Consider the following 24,204-nt stretch of genomic DNA (forward strand, 5'->3'; position numbering starts at 1 on the left):
ACTGTAGTGCAATCTCCTTATCATGAAAGTTGAACTTACAAATGCAGATTTATGTACAAAAAATAACTGCATTAAAAAATAAAATAATGTAAAACTTTGGAGCCTACAAGTCCACTCAGTCCTATTTCTTGTTCAAGCAGTCACTTGGACAAACAAGTTTGGTTGCAATTTGAAGGACATAATGCTGCCCACTTCTTGTTTACAATGTCACCTGAAAGTGAGAACAATCATTTGCATGGCGCTGTTGTAGCCAGTGTCACAAGATATTTACGTGCCACGTGCTAAAGATTCGTATGTCCCTTCATGCTTCAACCACTATTCCAGAGGACGTGCATCTAAGCTGATGACGGGTTCTACTTGATAACAATCCAAAGCAGAGCGGACCCACACATGTTCATTTTCATCATCTGAGTCAGATGCCTCCAGCAGAAGGTTGATTTTCTTTTTTGGTGGTTTGGGTTCTGTAGTTTCCACATCTGAGCATTGATCTTTTAAGACTTCTGAAGGCATACTCCACACCTTGTCCCTCTCAGATTTTGTCAGCACTTCAGATTCTTGAAACCTTGAGTCGAGTCCTGTAGCTATTTTTAGATATCTCAGATTGGTACCTTCTTTGTGTTTTGTCAGATCTGCTGTGAAAGTGTTCCTAAAATGAACATGTGCTGTGTCATCATCCGAGACTCCTATGACGTGAAATATATGGCAGAATGTGGGTAAAACAGAACAGGAGACATACAATTCTCCCCCAAGGAGTTCAGTCACAAATTTAATTAATGCATTTTTTTTAACGAGCATCATCAGCATGGAAGCATATCCTCTGGAATGGTGTCCAAAGCATGAAGGGGCATACAAATGTTTAGCATATCTGGCATGTAAATACCTTGCAACACCAGCTACAGAAGTGCCATTGGAATATCTGTTCTCACTTTCAGGTGACATTGTAAATAAGAAGCAGGCAGCAGTATCTCCCGTAAATGTAAACAAACTTGTTTGTTGTAGTGATTGGCTGAATGAGAAGTAGGACTGAGTGGACTTACAGGCTCTAAAGTTTTACATTGTTTAGTCTTTGCGTGCAGTTATGTCACCAAAAAAAAGCTAGTATTGCAAGTTGAGCCAAGTTGTGGAGGTTTAGACCTATTTTGTGATAGGATAGGAATTAGATTTTCTGTTTATATTTTTCCTTATGTGATTGTGCACGTTGCTATATGGATGTGTGACATGCCATTTGTAATTTGTGGCAAAATATGGAAACAAATTACAGCCATCCTATTAGAAGATAGATGTGGCAGGAAAACATTAAATGTAATGGCAATTAAGTCTTGCACCCACTTACTTGTGTGTATCTGGGTATTACAGGAGAGCTGTATGCTGCAGATGTGCCTTCGTAAGGAATCATTTGTCCTAAACCAACATCTGTCTAATTGATTTTTTCAGTATGCAATTAAAATGTTCTACCATATCCCAAGCTCTGCTTCTCATCCTGAGCTGTTAAACCTTTGTGATGTAGGCCAAGTCTTTCTCAGTCCTATGATGTTCTTTTCATCTTGACCCAACAAGACTGAGGTTTCTTTATACAATTGTACTTAATTTTTGTCCTGGCTGTCTTTCATTGGTTGCAGTCTCTTTTAGACAGGAAAAACAGTAGTTAGGCTATTTACAGTGCTGTGTATTGTAAACAGATGATCAGAAGCTTGTTTGAAGAGATGTTCTTATGGTTTGTCCTCTCCCTCTTAACTATATAGAGATTCATTTGACAAATTAACACACATACTTTTAAGTCTCATTTCTTTGCAATGGTTGCAGCGGAAGGCGACTTCCAATAAAACTGACAAGTTTAGTTATTCCTGAGTGCTCATAACTTCCAGTTCTGGGAAGTGTCTGTTAATTACTAAAACCCTCCTGATACAGAGTTGTGTTAGGAGAAGGACACCATGGGTGAAGATACTGCTGTGAGCATGAAAAACAAAGGGGAGAGGGATAGCTTAGTGGTTTGAGCATTGGCCTGCTAAGCCCAGAGTTGTGAGTTCAATCCTTGAGGAGGCCACTTAGCGATCTGGGGCAAAAATCAGTATTTGGTCTTGCTAGTGAAGGCAGAGGGCTGGACTCAATGACCCAAGGTCACTTCCAGTTCTAGGAGATAGGTATATCTCCAGTTATTATAATTATTTTTTATAAAGGCCCAAATATAAAATGGGACTGCTAGGAATAAGAGGTAAGATAGATGTGAATTATTTTTCAAATAAAATTTTATTAAAAAAGAGTCTATTTTAGCTTCAGCTTCCAATTTGATCTTGACAGTGCATTGTGTCAATGAAATCTGACTCTGCAGGCCAGTCAGAACTTGGTGCAGAAGGTGTGTTCCAGAGGGGAATTCTTCCCCGCAGTTGGTAGACGTTTCTTCCCAAAATGTATTGTACTGAACTCTTCTGTGATTTCCATGATTGACTTCCCCTTTGTCTCTGGAAGGAACAGGTAGAAAAAAATCCCTGAGATGACAAGAACGCCCACAAAGATGAGGAAGCAGAAGGGACCGAGGGCCTCCTGAAGACAAAAATAAAAGAGAAAAAGATGAACAAATCCTCTTCTGACACTTACTCTCTTAGATCCTTGAAGGTTGCTTTGTTTCTCAAGAATAAGAAAAAAATTCAGTCTAAAGAAGAAATGTTTCTTTACATTTCTAATATATGTATAAGACAGCAGAGGGTGGTTGATGATTGGGCCAGCTCACACCCGTCATCTCAAGTCTATGTATGCCACCTCTACTACACAGCTGGCCACCCCAGAACAGGGACTTTGAGGTGGGTTCAGAACACTGAACACCTACATGGCATTGTAATGTACTTGCTGTGCCTTGCTGCCTAGGACAGCCATAAAAAGTGGTTTAAATTGGGAGCACTGAAGAAGAAATCCAAATTGAATTACCACAATGAAGGGGAATATCATCCCAATTACAATGAAGCCCATCCAGGCAGTGGTCCCAGCAATCACAAAGGCAGATGATCGGGCTGACTGGTTGAAGATTTCCATTATGACAGACATGACTGCCCCAGCTGAAGAAGAAACATGAAAAAGTAATAAAGACATTTATGTGGGGTTTTCCCATAGGAACTTTGGTCACCTCTTTCCCTCGAAATGAAAAAATGCAGATTCACACAATTCATATTTAGGAACTATATTTGATCAAGCAGAACCCCAAAGAGTGAGTATTTGTGCCCAGCACTTGGCATATGTGCAGAGTTCCTGCTTCTGCTGGGGGCTAGTACCAAGACAGGTTGTCAGGGCACTCATAAACCATGGTTGTGGCTATGATATGAAAACCTGAATAAAAATCAGTGACCAATAACAAAACATTGCCATTTGTCAGGGACCTAGAATTAGCTTTGGTCCCAAGTGAGGACCAAAATCCTAGCAGGGAGTTGTAAGCTGGTTCTGGCATTGCCATTATATCTGATTTGGATTGAGATTAAGAAAGGATAAAGGGATGCTAAGAGCCCACATGCTCAGGGTTCAGCTGATTGCCATATTTGGGGTCAGGAAGGAATTTTCCTCCAGTGCAGATTGGCAGAGGCCCTGGAGGTTTTTCGTCTTCCTCTGCAGCATGGGGCATGGGTCACTTGCTGGAGGATTCTCTGCAGCTTGAGGTCTTCAAACCACAATTTGAGGACTTCAATAACTCAGAAATAGGTTAGGGGTTTGTTACAGGAGTGGGTGGGTGAGATTCTGTGGCCTGCATTGTGTAGAAGGTCAGACTAGATGATCATAATGGTCCCTTCTGACCTTAAAGTCTATGAGTATGAGAAGCAACTGAACATGCCATCAGCTAACAATCCTGAATGGAGCTGGGCTTTTACTTGTGAACTGAGGATGTTGTAGGATTTTGCTTCACTCTCTTCTCTATGAAGATGTATTTACAAAGTCTAGTTCCATTTCCATATACCCACCCATATTAATGTGCTCATATAGTATGATCCAGAGGTTTCCTATTACCACTTGAGTTTATGTACTCACATGGTCCAATTCCATAGGAGATAATGAACAAGAATATGAAAACAACACTGCAGTAGGCCATCCAGGAGAATTGATTCTAGACAGAAAGCAGTGAGAAGAGAAAGGGGGAATTAATATGGTGGTAGAATAACATGCTCATTACTTTCTACTTTCTGGTTTAGTGATTGCCAAGGGTCTGCTTTACATATGGGGAGTAAAATCACTTGTATCAAGGGGTGGGAAGGAGGAGAGTTTAGCAGCTGAGGGGAGTGGCAGTGGGCCATTCTTTTTGCCGGAGACCAGAGTAACAAAAGAGATTCAGGAGCTTAAAAGGGCATGTGGATGCTCTGCATTGGGGGAAAAAGAGATTTTCAGCAGCTGATATGATCATTGGGTAGCTGTCACAGCCACTTGAGAGGTGCTGGTGAATGAGAAAGGAGATGGCAGGAATGCTCATTGCAAAGATTTTGACAACAGCAAGGCAAGATACACCCACTGGAGCCTGGTGTGCGAGGGGTTAAGTAGTAAGAAGATTGGAGAAAGACTAGATCAGGGCACCTTGCTTGTGGGACAGTTACTCTGGGAGCTGGAATGTGGATAATGCCAGTTTAGTAGGAGGCAGCACAGAGACCCCTCCAGTGAGGACAAGGATGAAGGCCTCATAGAAGGAGCCATGAGTATTCACGTACCATTCAACCCTGTATTTGTTAGAGTGCAAAACTAAGGCTGACTGTGAGTCTCCCACCAAATAGCACCATGGGGATCAGGCTTAATTTGAAAATAACATAAACAGCAGTTTCATGGAAGTGGGAACAGAGCACCTCAAAAAGAAAAGCTTCCTTACCTGCAGTGAGAGAGCTGTTACTAGGAATGCCAGCATCCCTGCCATCAACCCATAACCACCCCATAAGAGCATCCGCCTGCCAAACCGGTCAATGATGGAGCTCTGAGGATCAGAAAACACATTGACATTACTGGAAGCATGGCAAATTTCAACTTCCACTCCCCAAGGGAATTTGGGTTTCATTCTCTCTTGCTGTCTCCTTCATTCCTTTTATCTCAGGAGTACAGAAATAGCTGTAATTGTGAAACGTCTGTTAGCCCTGTGATCAAGCAAAGCACTGCTGGGTGCTAGCCCATTGAACTCTATGGACGTTTTGGAGCAGGAGTTATAATGGAGGCTGCTCTTTGGGGCCAGAAAGGGCAGCTTGTATTTCTGGAATGATTCTGCTTCCCTCAGCCCCTCACTTTCATAGTAAGTCAAACTCTTTCATTTGAATGTATTTCATTTAGAACCAATGAGATATTATTCTACTTTACTTGTGGTCCCATCTATTTAATTAGATGTTAATATGCCAGCTATCTGTAGCCTTGGTTTTAGCATTCCATGCAGTCTGAACCTGGCTTGTGAATTTTCACTATAGCAACTATAATGGCCTTCACTGCAAATTCTCCTAAAATAGACATGCATGCCTCTTTCTACATGTGTTTAAAAACAAAAATTACAAATCATAAGTTTTATATGGTTCTCTCTCAGCTGTGTTAGTTCCTTCCTTCGTGTCATTGATAAAGGTGAAATTATTATATTATGGCCGAGGTTGTAAATGGATCCCAAGGATCCATGCAAAGATGAGTGAAGCAGATTTGAGGCTGAAGTTCTGTGGATACTCTAATTTCAGAGAAACTCTGGTAGGCAGAGTGAATACCACAGTTAACATCCTTTCCCTTGCAAAAAATGTCATAGGGATTTTTGTACCACAGCTGTTTGGATGTTCCATGTTACATCTCATTTAGAGGATGCAGCATACCTCCAACAGTATAGTGAGTCACCATTCTGTGCCATTTGATCAGTACTGATTCTGAGTGCCACCTACTGAACCACATCACTTTCTACAGCACTATGGCATTTTCCCTAGATATTTCTCATTCAAGGAATGACTCACCTATACCCTATTTAGTTAATGAGTTACCATGAGGTTATATCCCGAGGTTGCAGACAGTCTCTATATCTGACAGACCATCACATAGATTTTCTGGGTGTTATGTATAAAATTGCCAAATTACACCCTAAAAGTCAGATTTTCAAAAGTGAATCCACCATTTCATGTAGCTGCTGAAGTCTGCCACTATCTTGACGTAAAGTGGCATTGTTCCCTTCTGCCTTTCCCATTTCTTCTGCTATATCTGACCTCTCTCACAGCTATTACCTGTATATAAACATTATTATCAATGGGAGCATGATATAAACTCCATTTAAAAATAATCATAAGTCTTGATTTTTAAAAGAAATTGTGGATCATGACACTCCCCTCCTCTCCCCAAAAAGATGAGAAGTAATCTGGGGAGTAATGGGGAGGTGTCAGGGTTCTAATCTTTCACCAGATCCCCATTGGGGTGTTGATGGGATTGTATACATTTGTCTGGGTTCAGTCACTCAAGTGGAGGCACTCATTAGCATTTTGAAGGAGATGGATTCTCAGCCCTCCAGCCAACTTGTCTGGAAGCTTACCCCTTTCAGAGTCCCAGGGAACAAACAAACAACTTAGGAGCAGCAAAGTAAACAAAGGAAAAAGAAATATACAGACAGTCCCATTTGGCCACTGGCCTCTCTTCCTTCCCTGGGCAGGCTGTAGTGTAGCTCAACATCGGCTGGTTCACCAGCAGAATAGATAGATGACAGCCCCCTTTGCCTCTGCGGACTTGGGTGTCTTTTAGGCAAGGGTGTAGATTCTGGTCTCTGCCAGGCCTCTCCCTGGGAGCTAGGAAGCTCAACACTCTGCTCTTTTCAGAGCTGCACACCAGTGAGGTCTGGTCTACACTTAAAAATTAAATCGATCTACCTATGTTGCTCAGGGCTTTGAAAAATTGTGTGCCCTGAATGCTGTACTTAGGTCAACCTAACTCCCAGTGTAGCCACTGCAAGTTCGATGGACAAATTCTTCTGTTGACCGAGCTACCTTCTCTCGGAGAGATGGATTAACTACATTGACGGAAAAACTTCTGTCGATGTAGGAAGCATCTACATTGTGGCGCTATAGCGGCACAGCTGCAGTGACGTAGCTATGCCACTGTCGTGTAGACATGCCTTGAGCTGAGCTTTCCCCATCTTAAACTTCTCTTCCAAGTCTCAAAAAGACTTGCAGGTGTGGTGAGGTGGGGCCACTTTAGCCTGGAGAAACTCTGTAGCCCCTTCCTGTTACAGAGTTTGTGTTGTCTTTCACAGTTTCATATGGTGGGGTAGTGGTGACAGAAAAAGTTTCTTCAGTTTGTGTGTAGAAAGAGCAGTTCATTTTAAGAAGGAACTGGCTCAAAACACATTTCCTTTTACCCTCCAAACCCAGGTCAGGTCTGACTTACACACAGGATGTTCGAGAAGAATTCACAGATCCCAACTCCTAAGGCTATATATGGAATAAGGTCTTCATCCAACCTGGCTGTGCGGAACACTTCAAAGGTATAAAAGTAGATCTGGAAAATGCCGTGAAAAGGAATTTTAACAATCAAGTGTAATCAAGGTATGTGAGGTGTGTTTGTGCAGCAGCATTCAGATCTCAATCCTTCACCAGTACAATATCACCAAGTGGGTTTTTATTAGGGGGTCAGGAGAGGAAACAGAGGGGCCTGGATTCCATTTGGACAAAGAAACAGGAGCTGAGGCACCTGTTTTTGAAATCTGAAATTCGAGGGTCTTTTAGGGATTAACGAAAGGGTTTTGATGTTCATGAAAAGAATGGAGCTTAAAGAAGCATTGTGTTAGGAGAAAGGAGGGAGTAAATAAGGGAATTGGGAGAAGGAGCTGGTTGGAGCCAAAAGAAGAATAGTATTGGCGGGGGGGGAGACGAGAAAGAGAAAAGTTCTTAGGGTCCTTGCTGTCTTGTTTGGAAGAGGCTTGTAGAAGGAGATCCCTTGATACCACACAGAATGAAGGGTAGAATGAAGGATAGATGGCAATACGCATCTGCTACTAGCAGACAGGAACTTAAGGAAGACTGAGACCCAAATCTGTACAAAGAATTCTAAAGGTCCAAGACGGAGAGAGTGAGCTTGTACAGCCCTCTGTCCTAGAGAAAGAGCTTCTAGTGAGAACAGAAATGAAATCAATACCTTCAGGGAACATTAACATCCACTGTGCTCGACCTATTCTATACACAGGCATGTGTTCACTTTAGAGTGCTGAGAAGCACGGTACTGGTAACGTCAGTGAATGTTACCACATGACGTACTGCAGTGACCTATCTATGAGGAGGAGAAAAGAGGAGCAAGAGGAAGTAACAAGTAGAAACTGTGGCTCTATAATGTTCTCAGCACTACCTAATAACAGTTCTGAGGTTGGAATTGAGGAATACTCAACTGCATTCAAGCCACAAAGCTGTATACTCATCATAAGGAGATGCATTATACACAACTGCCGACGCAAGGTTGGTTCTTTCATCACTTCCAGGACACTCATGGTTTTGATGCTTTTCATTGCTGCCTTCTCCTTCATCATGTCATCAAACTCTGCTTGATGATCCCCTTCACCCCAGAGCTGCTTCATGGCTATGGAAGAAAAATAGCAAAGCATTATTATTAATTATTATTATTATTATTAGTGTTTTTTATTTATAACACTGTAGTGCCTTGCAGACCTATCCATCAGCTGATCCATCCACTCCTCTCCATCATTCAATTGGCTAATGAATTAGTGATTAGATTATTTATTAATCATTCATAATTTAGTCCATCTATTGATCCATCAGTCACTGATTGAAGAAATCAATCAGATATTGCTTAATGGAACACACTATTACACATTGCTATTAGCTGGTAGATGTCTATCTCTTGTTTGTGTAATACAATAATATTTTAGAGGGTGATCTTGAATAACTGCAGATTAGTAATTTTTGTCTACACTAATTTAGATCTACATCAGTACAAGATCCTTGTTGATTAGAATTCTTAAGGAAGATAATTGGTGGATGATGGGAAACTTGGTTCCATCTAATAGGCCCACCCCTTCAATGGCTATTAGAGTGACCAGATGTCCCAGCTTTATAGGATCAGTCCCGATATTTGGGCTACATCATATATTTGTGCCTATTACCCCTCACCCTCTGTCCTGATTTTTCACACTTGCTGTCTGGTCACCCTAATGGCTATCATATAACAAATCAGCGATTTGGAGAAAGGCGTGTCCCATTTTACCTTTCAAACAACCTTCAGTGTCTTCCTTTTGTATCAAAAGGTACGGGGGGGACTCAGGGAAGAATGGCAAAGAGACCAGCTGGACAAATGCTGCAATTCCACATACGGCCAACAGCAAAGGCCACAAGGATTCAGTTCCTAAAAACTCTCTGTAGACAGCATATAAAATATATTCATGGTTTAATAAAATAAAATGAAATAACTTTGTTTTCTGTAGCAAAAAGTGGACCAACAGATGCTATATACAGATGGAAATGGAGAAGATAAATTGAAAGAAAGAAAATTTGGAAAACTGGAAGGGAAAATAGCTAAGTACCTTAGTTCTATAGTTTGTTCTGAGTTTTTTTCCCATTATTAAAAAATAAAAATTCAGTGGAGTTTAATCCATGCAACTACTATCGAGATCAATGCTGCAATTCTACATAAGACTGAAGAATTCAGATCCTCAATATTAATGAGTTACAACTATATACAATTATTTATTAGTAACTTTAGCAACTTCTTTTTTGTGTGATAAGTAGAGAAATTGACACAATATGCACAGATAATGGGAAAAATGGATGAAAAGAAAAAATATTTAGGCTGCTTGGTCCATAGATAAGTACATATATTCTTCCTGGAGAAAGGTAGTAGCCAAGGACTTGGGAGACAAGTTTTTGATTCTGTGTTTTGACACAGAGTTTTTTTGTGATGGTGGGCAAGTCACTTAGCCTTTCTGTGCCTCAGTTTCCCATTTTAAAAATGGGGATTATAGCATTTATCTATCTCACAGTGCATTGTGAGGCTAAGTATATTAAAGATTGCAGGGCTTTGGAGCTGTGCTCCAGCTCTGCTCCAGCTCATGGCAAAAAGCTGCAGCTCCACTGCTCCGGAGCTGCTCTGCGCTCCAGCCCCGGGCTCTGCTCCAAAGCCCTGAAAGATTGTGGTGTGCTCACCTACTGTGGTGATGAAGCCATATATGTATGTAAAATAGATAGGTACCTTAATCCCATAATTTGTCCTAAAACTTTTCCTAGTGTCAAAAACACAAGAGCATTGGTGTTTGCAAATCCACGCAGTTTCTTTGGTGAAATTTCTCCTAGGTATTGACTATGTGCATTCAAACATACACCTTGAATGGGAAGAAGAAATAGGAAAGTTATATTTATAGAAAGAAAAATTACCTTTTTTTCCCAAATCATATTCTGCCAAACTGTAGCACTCTCCTTTTTTGAATTGTTTCTTAAGTATCACCTACAATAAGTAGTCAAACTGGAAAATTACATCTTCTAAAACAAGACGTTTAAGAAATCACTGTTCAGATTACCAATTTCAGTTGAGTCCTTGTGGAAGTAGATGGTGATTTGCTATATTTTGTTATTGCACAATCCCTCCCCAGCTGGCTTAAAATATGCAGGAGGACTGCTTGAGCTGCACCATCCTATAGATGTATGCAGCCTGCTTCCTGTGATGCTGGATGTAGAATGGCCCCCACCTTCTCCCTAACCCTTCCTGCTCCACCTGGAGTGCTGTGCTCCCAGAGGAGCTCTGAGATGAAGTTGTCCCTATGTTCTCCCAAGAGAATAACTTGTGTACATACAGTAGTGTGGGGTCCTACCTGCACTGATGCCATAGAGGAAGCGTCCAATCAGAATCATCTCAAAAGACTTGGCGGTCTTACTGAAGCCCATGTGCAAGGCTGCTACCATTATGAGCATATTGTTGCACAACAGACATTTCTTTCTGTAGCAGCAAATGAAATACAGATGTGAATCAGGTTTTCCCATAAATATCTCCCCTGTCACTTTGAACAAATGGACTCCTCTTATCCAGTGAATGTACAGACCAAGCCATGGCTGCTCTTAAAAACCAATGCTTTGGGGCATAGCAATTTCTGTTATGTAGTGACATGAGAGACGCCAATGGGAGCACTCCACTGAGGTTATAGTGGATTCCTGAAGAGAGAAGTGCTGAGAGAAAAATAGGTAAACAGTATTCATTGCTCCCTTTCTAGGATTCTACATCCCATCAAAAATATTACCCCTATCCCAAAACATAGAAGGAAAAAGCCATCTTTGTAAAAGCCAAATTAAATGGCTATATTAAACAAATAAATTAGAGTTTCATTCTCTCTTTGGAGGAGCAGAAGAGAAGTGAGCTTTGTTTACGTTTTCTGAAGCCCTGAATATATTCACAGAGGCAAGAACTTGAAAGGTTTTTTTAAAGTACCCAAGCAATTAAAAACAAAAAGCCTTCTGCTTCAGGCAATCTATCACAATCTCAGAAAATATCTTTTTACCTCTGGGCAATATTTTACAGCCGTTGTCCCAGGAAATAAATATTTGCATACTAGAGAATCTCCTGAGAATGGAACTCAAATAAAATTTCAGTGAAAAGATATATGTTTACATGTTACATTGAATAATTATTAAATGAATAATATATAATTTATGAAAAGAACAAGGAACCAGTAACAATCGTGTATTTTTATCAGTCTAATTTACATATGCTTATTTATTCTTATAATAACATTATATCTGTTTTTTCACTTTCATCAGCAGTCTTTAAGAATTCCCACATTCACTATCCTATATTTCCCCAAGAAAGAATGTGTTTCAGTGGCAATTCTATAGGACAGATATTAAAATAATGTTTAGCCCCTCCTCCCAGGCTGTTGGAAAGAAATTGTATATACAATCAACCATAATGGAAATGTTTTTGTGTATCTTTAAGGGATGATGCAGCTTGTTAACCTTCGGAACTCTGATTTCTTGTTTAAGGACACTTGAAAAGTTTGTGTTCTGAAGGCTTAGAGGTTGGGTAGGGCAACTTGGTCTGGATTTTATAGAGACTTTCTGGCAGCTGAAAGTGGAGATAGATCTAGAATAGTGGCAGAAAAGATAGGTTGGGGAGGGTCAAGTGAAGGTGTGTATTCAAGGGAGGTGGTTGGAGAGGGAATCAGCAGCAGGAAGTGGAAGCATATAGTGTGAGAGTGGACCAAAAGCTGAGAAGGGGATTGGAGAGAGAACTGGGATGGGGGAACAGGAAGAAGCAGAGATACAAAGAGATGAGGTAGGGAACTAGCATCTGGGAAGCAGATACTATTGGGCACATCTGCAGTTTGTTGAAAGGGGTCTGCAGCTGGTATATTTACTGCTGCAGGGAATACAGAATCATGAATTTAGCCCTGGTAGGTAAGTAAATGGAGAAATTATTTTCAAATATTTTGTTAGTGTGGGTGTGTTTCTATATCCATCTCTATCTTTGTATTTTTAAGTCCGCTTCCTCTCAGGGGTTCTGCCAAGGGAAGGCACCCTCACTTTCCATAAGAGGCTCTCTAGTTGTTTTGCTTGTGGAGACTGCAACAGGGAGGAACTAAATTAATTCATCTCCTGACTGCCCTGGCCACACACTCTTCTCAGTTAGCAGCACTGCAGACTTGTGCAGCTGCAACCTCTCCATGGATTTTATACTGCTGAGGGCCCTGCACCCTGCTTCACACAGACTGACACTGGTGAAAAACAGGGGTGAATTTAGCCTATATTCAGTTAGCGCTCAGTCCTAGTCCCTTGTAGTTTTGCAATTGACTTCAATGAGACAAAGTTTTAGCCTTTAATAATGTAGAAACTTAAATGGTTTTTGTTTTTATTTATTTAAAAATCATTTTGTTCCCTTTTCAGTAAAATGTTTTTCAATGTTATATTAACTAATGGTAGCCCAAGCAAACTGGTTAGCTGGTTTGTTAGCTGATTCCATTGTTACAATTCCTCATTAGTGAGCTGTTCAGAAAAGATACGTACTTTCCATATTTCACAACCAGGTATCCACTACACAGACACCCCAGTAGTCCCCCTACACAGTAGATAGACACAATGAGGGACCACAGCAACGTAATGGTCTCCTGATGGAGGGGAGAGCCATATCGCTCCAGCCAGGTTTTGTTGATAAACATCTTAATGTGCTGAGAAGGAAAAAGGGATTTTCATTAACAGTAATTATACACAATCATACTTCATTATATTTAAAGCTGGTTTTGGTTTCAACAAATAGTTGCTATTTAAAGAATGACAGCATGAGACTTACTTGCAAATAAAAGTTTAGGAAAAGTCCACATACCCACATTTCTTGTTATTACCAATCTGTATCTCTGAAAATCAGTTTTGAATTGCTGTATATTAATTTCACAATGGAGGAATAATGGGGTGCTTCCAAAGACTGGCAGTATTATACACATCTGCAGTAGAATTCAGCGATGATGTCAGAAATGCTATTTATTATTTTTAATTAACATTTTGATTGAATTTATTGCTTACAAAAACAAGAGACTAGTAGTATATGAGCTTCCCCAGTAAATTCTGATAGTACACATAATCCTTGACATGATGGTATTATTAATTAATTAATATTATTACAGTCAAGGGCTTCTCTCTTAAGCAAAGACTGCAGCAAATGTGCCACTTATTTGATGACTGTATGATTCAATAACCAAACTTGTTTTCACGCATAACCTAACCAGTCTTAGAATCCAAGTGTTGAGAGAGGAAAGGCTACTGCACAAATTAACTGCACAATCTCATCCGCTGAAACTTGGCTTGAAAAATGTTGTGTAAATTTCCACACTCAATGTCGGGTCCTGTTATGGATTCCTTTTAAATGTCCGTGTTCTTGAGTGTAGGGGAGTGATGGGGACAATGGGAGGAAGCCCAAAGGACGTTCTGAGGGTTGAAACCTCAACCACACCTCACCACTTCTTAACCTTGGTGTATACCCTTTATATTCAAGTTTATAGTTCACATACAACCCTTACTACCCAGTCCATGGAGTGTGATCTAAGGGATTATAAAGATACTTCAAAGTGAAGAAGAGAGTAGCAGAGAGGGATTTACCAAGAATCCTCTTCCTAAGTCCCTCAGTTCAGCAATAGACTACACAGAGAATAGTGCTCATTTCCCAATGTCCTCAGCCTTTCAAAACTCTACTGGAATGCTATCTATGGAGTGAAGTTCTGTCCTTTGTCCAGCCTCTCATCTTACTCTTTCTTACAGTACAGAATGGGAATGGAAAGAGCTGGAAACTGTCTCAATGGAAACACTTAATGAAGTATTTTAAGGACAAGGAGGATCCCCAAGCTAAGACTCAGCCCCATGAAAATTCAACCAAAGAGGTGTCTTTGATTAAGGCTTTGCTTACCATGGAAGGGTAGTTGATCACAGAAATATGAAAACCTGGTAAAAGGGTTCCACCAATTCCCAGCACAAGCATCATTTGAAATAGCCTCCGATACTGAATCTACAAAAAGATGATAAAACACACCCTCAGTTTATGATCAGATCCATGTATCTACAGCTCTCCCTTTCCAGAACCATGTCTTATTCACTGCAGACACTTCTAGCTATAGAAACCTTTTCACACTGTACAAGGTTCCAGCCCAAAAGGGTACCATCAACCACTCAGAGATGCCTCCCATCCCAGCCAAGTGGTCAGAGAAAACCAACATCCATTGGAGTCTCCTCATCTAAAGAGACAAGACAAAGAAAGACTCATTATTATCCACTACATGGGAAGGACCATTGCATTCAGGATGATAGAGTTGACAATGTGTCAATGAACATGTAAATATGCTGTCCAGATGCCTATTAATGATAGTGAGATGTGTGAAACTGCAGAATTTCATCCCCTCTTATCCCATGTTACCTGTTTTATTTCTACAAAGGGAGAACTTTTATTCTTTACCACTTTTGTCAAAACAATAATTCAGGAACTGACTAAACAAGATTTTTTTTCATTTTTTTTCCATATTAGGCGTGATATACTGAGGCCATATCTACTGTTCCAAGTTCTTAAGTTGACAAAACTTATGTTGCTCAGGGGTGTGGAAAAAACACACCCCTGAGTGTCAGAAGTTTTGCCGGCATAAGTGGTAGTGTGCACAGTGCTATGTTGGTGGGAGAGCTTCTCCTGCTGACCTAGCTATCACCGCTCATTGAGGTGGTTTTTTTATGTCGACAGGAAAGCTCTTTGCCATCAACATAGAATGGCTATATGAGTGATCTTACAGTGCTGCAGCTGCATCAGTACAGCTGTGCCACTGTACGCTCGCTAGTATAGACATGGCCGGAGAGAAGTTAGTTTTCCGATTGTCACTACCTCTGGGCCGTGAGAGAACCCTGACACCCCAGGCAAGTTTGTTTTCATTCTGCCGAATACTTTGGGAAGGACTCTTGGCAGGGCTATACTTTCTCTTTGCTCCTGGAACAACCTGGAGACAATAAAAGAGTGCTCCTTCTTCTGTTGGCCATCCCAATGCAACCATAGAGCTAAGATAACTGCAGCAAAGAGTCCTGTGGCACCTTGTAGACTAACAGACGTATTAGAGCATGAGCTTTTGTAGGTGAATACCCACTTCGTCGGATGCATCCCACATGCATCTGACGAAGTGGGTATTCACCCACGAAAGCTCACGCTCCAATACATGTTAGTCTATAAGGCGCCACAGGACTCTTTGCTGCTTTTACAGATCCAGACTAACACGGCTACCCCTCTGGTACTTGTAAACTAACTGTAACTTTAACAATTAGAACTATAACTCTGTCTTTCTCTACACCCACACAATGAGAGACAAGACAGACAGCATTTTTTCATTCTGAAAATCTAACAATCTTTCTTTTAACTGATGGTTTCACTGATACCTTAAACTCACTTGAGTGGTGGCACCTTTTTTTTAGCTCTATGGATGAATAGCACTATGTAAGAGCTAATTGTTAGTTTTTACTATTATGTGCTTCCCAGATCAGTACAGTACATTGTGTCCTAACAAACTCCCATTATTTTTTTTATGTTTATTGACAAATTTAATGTGGTTTCCTTTGTATTTTATGTCCTCCTTGTATTTTGCTTACAGCCTGGAAGGATCCAACCCCAGGCACTGAAGGAATTAGTTGAAGAAATCTCTGCAAATATTTGCAAACTCATGTATGGCAGGAGAGGTCCCAGAAGCTGGGGAAGGGCTAATGTAGTGCCTATCTTTAAAAAGGAGAAGAAGGAGCAGCTGGGGAACTATAGAACAGTCAGCCTGACTTTGATATCTGGGAAGCTACTAGAGCAATTATAAAACATTCAATTTGCAAATACCTGGAGAATGAAAGAGGGACTACTAGCAGCCAGCATGGATTTACTAAAAATAAATCTTGGCAAACCGGCTTAATTTTTTTTTTGACAGGGTATCTGGTTTGGTGGATAGGGGAAATGCGGTGGACATAATATACCTGGACTTCAGCAAGACTTTTGACATAGTCCCACATGACATTCTGATAAGTAAGCTGCAAAAGTGTGGACTCGACTCAACTACCATTAACTGGATACATAATTGGTTAAACAACTGCAGATAAAGAGAACTATTAATAGAATTATGTCAGATTGGAGGGAGGTCTCAAGTGGGGTTCCATAAGGATATGTTCTAGGTGCAGTGTTTTTTAACATCTTTATTAATAACTTGGATGTAGGAATAGAGACCATACTGATCAAATTTGCAAATGACACAAAGCTTAGGGGGATTGCCAACACTTTGGAGTATAGAGCTAAAATTCAGAGAGATCTTGATAAAGTGGCTAACTGGGCTATAGATAACAAAATGAAATTCAGCAAAGACAAATGTAAGATGCTACACTTAGGGAATTAAAACTAAATGAACAAATGCAAAATGGGAGATAACTGGCTTGGCAGCAGCACAACAGAGAAGGATCTGGGAGTTGTGGTGTATCACAACCTCAACATAAGTGAGCAATGCAATGCTGTTGCCAAATTAAAAAAAAAAAGGCAAATGCAGTTTTAGATTGCATTAACCAAAGCATAGCATGCAAGTCATGGGAGGTGATAGTACTGATCTACTTGGCACTGATTAGTCTCAGCTGCAGTTCAGTTTTAGTCACCAATGTACAGAAAGGATGTAGAGAAACTGGAAAGGATCCAGAGGTGAATGACAAAGATGATTGAAGGGATGGAGTACAAGCCATATGAGCAAAGGCTGAAGGAACTTGGTATGTTTAGTTGGGAAAAGAAGAGATTAAGGGTGGACATTATAGAGGTCTTCAAATACTTGGAGAAAAGTTGTTCTCTCTTGCCACAGAGGGCAAGACAAGTTGCAATGAGTTCAAATTACAAATAGCAGATTTAGATTAAATCTCAGATTTAGATTAATTAGCTGTAAGAACAGTAGGACAATGGAACAGACTGCTTAGGGAGGTTGTGGAAGCTTCTTCATGGGAGATTTTCAAAAGGAGGCTGGATAGCCATCTGTCTTGGATGGTTTAGACACGACAAACCCTGCATCTTGGCAGAGGGTTAGACTAGATGACCCTTATGGTCCCTTCTAACCCTATGGTTCTATGGATTCTGTAACCCTTATTATGTCAGCATTGCTAACCATGAGACTTCAAAAATTATAAAACAGAGCTTTAAACCTCTCCATGAGATTATGATGAAAATAATGAGACTCTAAAATAAATGTGATGGGTTCTTTGTGTCTATATTATTGTTTTTGAACTCTAGGGAATGTTCCCCCTCTCTCAATGAGGAGGAAGAATGTCCTCATACAGGTGTTAATGCATTTTGAGATGAATTTTCACACACCAGTTCAATCTCTGTACTATTCCTGGAGCTTGGTTTCTCCTGCTTTCTCACATCATCTCACAGGCTTGCATACAGCTTTTTCTCATTTATACTTGTATATTTTTAGGACATGTTACCTCCTCCTGAGCCCCTCAGAGCGAAAGTAAAGGCACAAGTGTCTTACCACAATGCTTTTTTGCTGTATTTCCTTTTCTTCCTCCCTTGCTGTGCTTCCAACTGTCCCAGCACCTTGAGGTAACCATCCTTTATCAACAGTACCTCCCTATTTTTGTTAAAGGGGTATTGCCCCCAAAATAGTTTTTTTGCTCTATCCATGATAATCACTACTAAAAAGACCGTTAGGTAGCCTCTTGCTGTACTCTTTGTAACTATCTCACACTGTTTTAAAGATTGGTTAATGAAAATGTGCAGTACCTTCTCCAACATTGGAAGTGGAAGACAGATCCTTCCCATTATTAATATCTGATGAGATAAAAAACCCCAGGGTACTCACCAGGTCTGACAGGTAGCTGGCCATTTCCTATTGAAAGCTTGGCTATTCGTAATCACTGGCAAGTCCCTGTCAGATGGGTGATTTGCTTTCTAAGCTTTTTTACCGAGCATGTTATTTAAGTAATGAGGAGCTGGGATCATGGGACTGGAGTTAAATTTTTACTTTCTACGTTTTCAATGAATTATGTTATTTTTATTCATTGGACAGGGTTTAGACCTATTGGACTAAATATTTCAAGAAAACAGATATGTCAAGCCCAGTCCAACATGGAGAGAGATTTTTCCTCCTCCTATATTTGGAGGGCTCTTGCTGACTTGGGATGGGAAGCAGGCAGCTAGTTCAGACATCAAAGCTAAATAGTGTTCCAGTTATTGTAACATACTTTGGTTCTCTGATATATGAGAGATTGCTCTGAGGTTTTTTTTCTTGTATAATAACTCATTCATTTTAAGGCCAATGAAACGTTTAAACAGTTTAACGCCATCCTCAGACCTAAGCTCGGTTATTGTTGTTTCAGCCAGTTTCAGCCTTTAAACTTCGTACCTCACTTTTAAGACCTTGCACAGCTCCCTTCATCTTTGCTTTCATTTCCTCATCCTCTTCTTCACTTTGTGTGTGCTCCTCCCAATCGTCATCTAAGTGTCTCACTTGTATCTTCTCCCACACTTTTCTTCCACACTTCCCCTTACACTCTGAACTTCCACCCTCTCCTTATAGATTGGATCATCTCTGCCTCTTTTGAGGCATCTCATGCAGGCCTCCCTATTACCAACTTTCCAAGCATAGGAGGCAGTCCCATTTCCCAATGAATACCACTGAAGACATGAGACAGGTTTTAAAAGACAATCTAGCAGTAACTGAGAAATACTGATTAAAAATCACAGTGAAACAGACAAGTACAAATCTCATACAAACAGGGGCGCTGGAACAATTTTTATAGTAGGGATGATGAGACCCACTAAACCACAAATTGAGTCTGTCTCCCCATGTTAAGTATCCTCACACCTTCTTGTCCACTGTCAACTGTCTGGCATGGGCCATCTTGATTATCACTACAAAAGTTTTTTTCCTCCTGCTGAGAATAGCTCATCTTAATTAATTAGCCTCTTAGAGTTGGTATGATAACTTCCATCTTTTTGTGTTCTCTGTACGTATATAATCTTCTTACTAGATGTTCCATTCTATGCATCTGATGAAGTGCGCTGTAGCCCATGAAAGCTTATGCTCAAAAAATTTGCTAATCTCTAAGGTGCCACAAGTACTCCTGTTTTTTTTGCGGATACAGACTAACACGGCTGCTACTCTGAAACCTGTCTCTTTTGCCAAATTTCTCCTTAAAACATACTCCTTTTGGGGAGGGTGTTTTGGTGATAGTCCAGCTGAGAAAGAAATGTTATTTTTAAAAACATTGACCTACATCTGGACAGACGCTGTTTGTATTCAATCTAACTATTTATTTTGGTTGTAAATTCCTTATGGCTTCCTTTATATTCTGTACTGTACTGGACATGCCGGCAGGCAGCATTCTGTAGTGTGGAAGATGATATCTAGCAGGATAACTGGTGCACACACATTGCACAATGGCAGAGGTAGGGGAAATACTAGCCAAGAAATTGGGGCAAACCCTTATTCTTGCAAAGAGTGCTAAGATATATTTAATGTCTACACAGAAAAGACAGGAATTTGGTTTTTAAGACCTCATCATGATACAGTTTATCTTCCTAAGAAGAATGAAGGGTTGAGTTTATCCTGCTAAGATTTAAACCTATGGTTCCAGCAAGTATAATTATTCCAAATCTGATGCTGTGATCACTAACCCTTCCCTGGCATGTAGTATTTACAATTTATAAATTAGCTCTATATCTTGTATGCATGTACCACTCATTTGATCAAGCACAAGAAATTCATGGAAATTGCATAGTTTCTCCCTCTTGCATGGCATTGATTAGGTTTTTGAGCAGTCACTTAACCTATGCTCCAAAATCCATTCTAGCTGGTGGTTGTGTTAATGTTACACAGAGCATTTCTCTACTTGCTGATCAAGTTCACATAGAGAAGGGAAGTAGGTGAAAAGTCAGGCAGACTGAATGAATAACTGGGATCAGGTGAGTTACATTGCATGCTGTATGGAGACACATATGAGGATCCCACTCTGTGTAAAGCTGCTGTGTCATATCAGGAAATGCAATGCAGACTGAAGAAGACTCTTTAGACAGATGATTTCACTGCATTCTAGGAGCCCTAACCTAAGAAGTGTTGTGGGTCCTCAATCCCCATTGAAGTCAAAGGACGATGAGGATGTTTAGCACGTCACAGGAGTGGGTCCAAAATGCATAGACTTGGGGACAGATTTACAAAGGCATTTAGGTACCTAAAGATGGAGATAGGCACCTGGAGCCAGATTTTAAAAGGATTAGGCATGTAGATGCTTTTGAAAATTCCACTAGGCAACTAACTGCATCTTCAAGTGCCTGAATATCTTTGAAAATCGACCATGTTTGCAGCCTTGAGTCTCCATGATCAGCTGTGCCGGCGAGATCTCCACGCTGATCAAACAGGAAATGAAAATTCAAAAGTTCCTGGAGCTTTAACAGAGGAGCAGCTGTTTCCTGTGTACCTGGCTGACACGCAGTGGAGTTGAAAGTGCTCTCCAGAGCGGTCACAGTGAAGCACAGTAGGACACCTCCTGGAGGCCTGTAAGGGTCCGGCGCTGGGGCTCGTCCCTCTCAGGTGCGGTGGGGAGCCAGGGCGCCTCCCTACAGGCAGCAGTCCGTGCAGGGCCCAGACCTGTCAGCAGGGGCTGAGCAAGCGAATAGTCTCTAAGCAATTCAGAGTCCTAGCCCTTCAGCAGGGGCTAAGCTGACACAGGGTCTATAAGCCCAGCCCTGGACCAGGGGCGGGGCAACAAGCAGTTCAGGCTCAGAGCCCTTCAGCAAGGGCTTAGCAAGTACAGAGTCTATAAGCAGTTCGGGCTCAGACCTTTCAGCAGGGCTGAGCAACACAGTACATAAGCCTGGCCCTTGGGTGGGGCAGGGCAGTAAGCATCTCACAGCTCAGGCCTTCCAGCAGGGCTGAGCGAATACAAAGTCTATGGCCCAGGCCCTTGGGCAGGGCGGGGCAGCAGGCAGTTCAAGCTCAGGCCTTTCAGCAGGGGCTGAGCAACAAGGGAACAGTAGCAGTCTGTAAAGCCCAAGCCCTGGCTCAGGGCAGGGCAACAAACCCAGGTAAGGGTCAGATCCTCAAGCAGGGGCTGAACAGCGAGTTAAACAGCACAAGAGGCCTCCTCAGGCCAGGGGGAGGGGGAGTCTGCCACCCTTCGAAGGGTGGCAGGGGGGACGCAGGCCCTCCCACTCCACTGCGTCCCAGCCCGGGGCCCTAGCAGCAGCCAGGGTTCGCTGCAGTCAGTGGGGAATCCTGGCCGCAACACCCTGACATTGGTTCAGGGTCCCCTGGAGCCAGACTAGGGTCGGCTTCCCCCAGGCCACTTCCAATCTCCCCCTCTCTAGGTACCTGTCCTTCGCCGGCATCGTCCGGCGGGTTCCAGACCGTGGGTTCCTCAGGATACCAGGCATAGGGAAGCTCAGGCAGCTCCTCTGGATACCGGACACAGGGAAGCTCAGGCCAGCGCTCCTCCGGGTAGTGAGCACGAGGCAGGCTGGGCCCAGCGGGAGCTCAGGCACCAGCATCTGTCCTCTCCAGCCGTCTGCGGCCAACTGAGCGCTGAGGCCGGCCGTTTTTACTTCCTGTCCCACCCCTTGACTTCTGGGGGCGGAGACAGGTGACGGTGGCTCCGCCCACAGAGGCAGCTGTTCTGGCTCGTCCCTCTCAGGCGCGGCGGGGAGCCAGGGCGCCTCCCTACAAAGCAAATTCATTTTTAATTACACAACACAGTGTCTACACTATCCTGTCGACCTGAGGATGTCTAATCAAGCACTACGCCTCTCGCGGAGGTGGAGTACAGAAGTTGACTTTACAGACCACTTACGTTGGTGGAAGGGACTCAGTAGTGTAGACACATACATTATTTGATTGATTTAATGTGATTGTGTCACCCTAAGTTTGTAGTGTAGACTAGGCCTATATCTGTGACGACTCATGTTTACTCAGTGTGTGGAAACCTCTCTGGACTTGGGAGCCGGAATGTCTCAATGTCTTTTCATTAACTTTAATGGGCCATCCTTGTCTTTTCCTGGGCTGGACAATGGGACATTACCTGGAGCCAGTTACTTGTAAACAGCGGGCTTCAGAAGTGCCCTTCCCTGCTATGAGTTATAGCTGACATTATGAGCACAGTCTCCTAAATATACAAATGCGTAGATTCATAACCACCAGGGGCGGCTCCAGGCACCAGCACGCCAAGCACATGCCTGTGGTGGCAAGCCATGGGAGGCACTCTGCCAGTCGCCATGAGGGTGGCAGGCAGGTTGTCTTTGGCGGCATGCCTGCGGAGGGTCCACTGGTCCTGTGGCTTCGGTGGACCTCCTGCAGGTGTGCCGCCGAATCCACGGGACCGGGGATCTCCTGCAGGCAACTGCCGAAGGCAGCCTGCCTGCCATGCTTGGGGCGGCAAAATACCTAGAGCCGCCCCTGATAACCACAGTCTGTATATGTCTCATAACGATTATGATGATCAGAACATTACAAGCTTCCATTAAAGACCTTACTTGATACACTTTTATAGTACAGTAGTACAGCATGCAATAGGCTGGTTCAACTGCTCATTTTTGGAGCTTAAACAGTCTATTCTCCCCCTGCTTATTGTATTTCAGGAAAATAAACCTGAGGCTGTGTATTCTCAGCAAACCTCTTCTGTGCCCTCTTCTGTTAAAGAGGAATCAGACATCTTACACCCGCTTCCCTGACTCTGCCCTGCATAGACCACAAAACACAGAACTCCAGGGAAAAACTACGCTTACATTCAAATTGTCTGCCTGAAAAGAGTTCCATCCTTCAATATGTGAACAGTGATAATAGCACAAAGGCTGCGGAATAACTGTTTTTAAAAAATATATGAATTAATACCGGCATTTAAAGCATTAGTGAAGAGGCAGAATACTCCTCATGAGTAACTTGATAGGGCATGAGAGGAAGTGATGAGAACTAAATAGCAGCAACTTCCTGTCCCTGATGGCTATGAGGAGGAGTATACCTCAAGGGCATGAACTAGCAAGAAGGTCCTGCTGTGCTCTGCGTAGAGGTGTGATCTCATGTTACTCTCCAGTGGCTGGCAGAGGAAACACTAATATCACTGTTGAAGAGATCTTCTTTAGCTCAAGTGGTAAAGGCCCCTGTCTGTGGAGCTGGAGTTTCTGTACGTGCTTGTGTGAGTTTTCTGGTAATTGTACCTGTTGTCTGCAGCACGTGGATCTGTTACAGTACTTCCCCTAGTTCTGCAAAAGATACATGTCTTAAGGGCATATTTTCTTACCTTCAGTGCAGCCCTCATTGCCCGTTCTGTCTACAAGGAGATGGCGTGGATGGGCGACATGGCCAGCTGGATTAGTGCAGGGATTGCACTGACAGCCACAAGAATGGGCCAGAGGGCTTCTACTACTTCTATCCCAGTAAGGATTTTGATTTTCTTTGTTGAACTGCCCATTGCACATTCTTCATCCCAGAATTCCTTTGCTCGAAAGCTTGTGGTTATTGATACAAACTCCTTGAGGAATGTAAAGTATCCTATTTCTGTTTCCATGTCAGCTGAGGCTGAGGAATTTGGGCTAAGCTGATTCAGCCTGCCACAGTCTAGCTGCCTGGGATACTAAAAGCAGTTGCTAAATTGCCTTTTACAGGCGGCTTGTGTTAACATGTTCCTATATTTTAATAGGAGAAAAAAATGAAATTAAGCCTCATGTCACATTATCCGAGTCCAGTGCTGAATATCCTACAAATGTTCCAATAGCTCCGGCAGTGGATGCTGTTACGGAAATCAC

General features: G+C 42.1%; 1 protein-coding gene across 1 annotated transcript; it reads right to left on the reverse strand.

Moving 5' to 3' along the window:
• Positions 1-2,282: 2,282 nt before the first annotated feature.
• On the reverse strand, positions 2,283-23,787 carry LOC127035017 (solute carrier family 2, facilitated glucose transporter member 11-like). Its single transcript, XM_050924496.1, has 12 exons — positions 23,700-23,787; positions 14,341-14,439; positions 12,951-13,111; positions 10,769-10,893; positions 10,153-10,282; positions 9,172-9,320; positions 8,339-8,526; positions 7,345-7,455; positions 4,832-4,933; positions 4,009-4,084; positions 2,923-3,050; positions 2,283-2,541 (listed from the first exon to the last, which is right to left on the reverse strand). Exons 1-12 carry the CDS (start codon positions 23,715-23,717, stop codon positions 2,335-2,337), a joined length of 1,494 nt encoding a protein of 497 aa, XP_050780453.1. The 5' UTR covers positions 23,718-23,787; the 3' UTR covers positions 2,283-2,334.
• Between the last annotated feature and the right edge of the window lie 417 nt (positions 23,788-24,204).

Source organism: Gopherus flavomarginatus, chromosome 15 (genome assembly GCF_025201925.1).
Source record: "Gopherus flavomarginatus isolate rGopFla2 chromosome 15, rGopFla2.mat.asm, whole genome shotgun sequence".
In the NCBI taxonomy this organism is placed as follows: domain Eukaryota; kingdom Metazoa; phylum Chordata; order Testudines; family Testudinidae; genus Gopherus; species Gopherus flavomarginatus.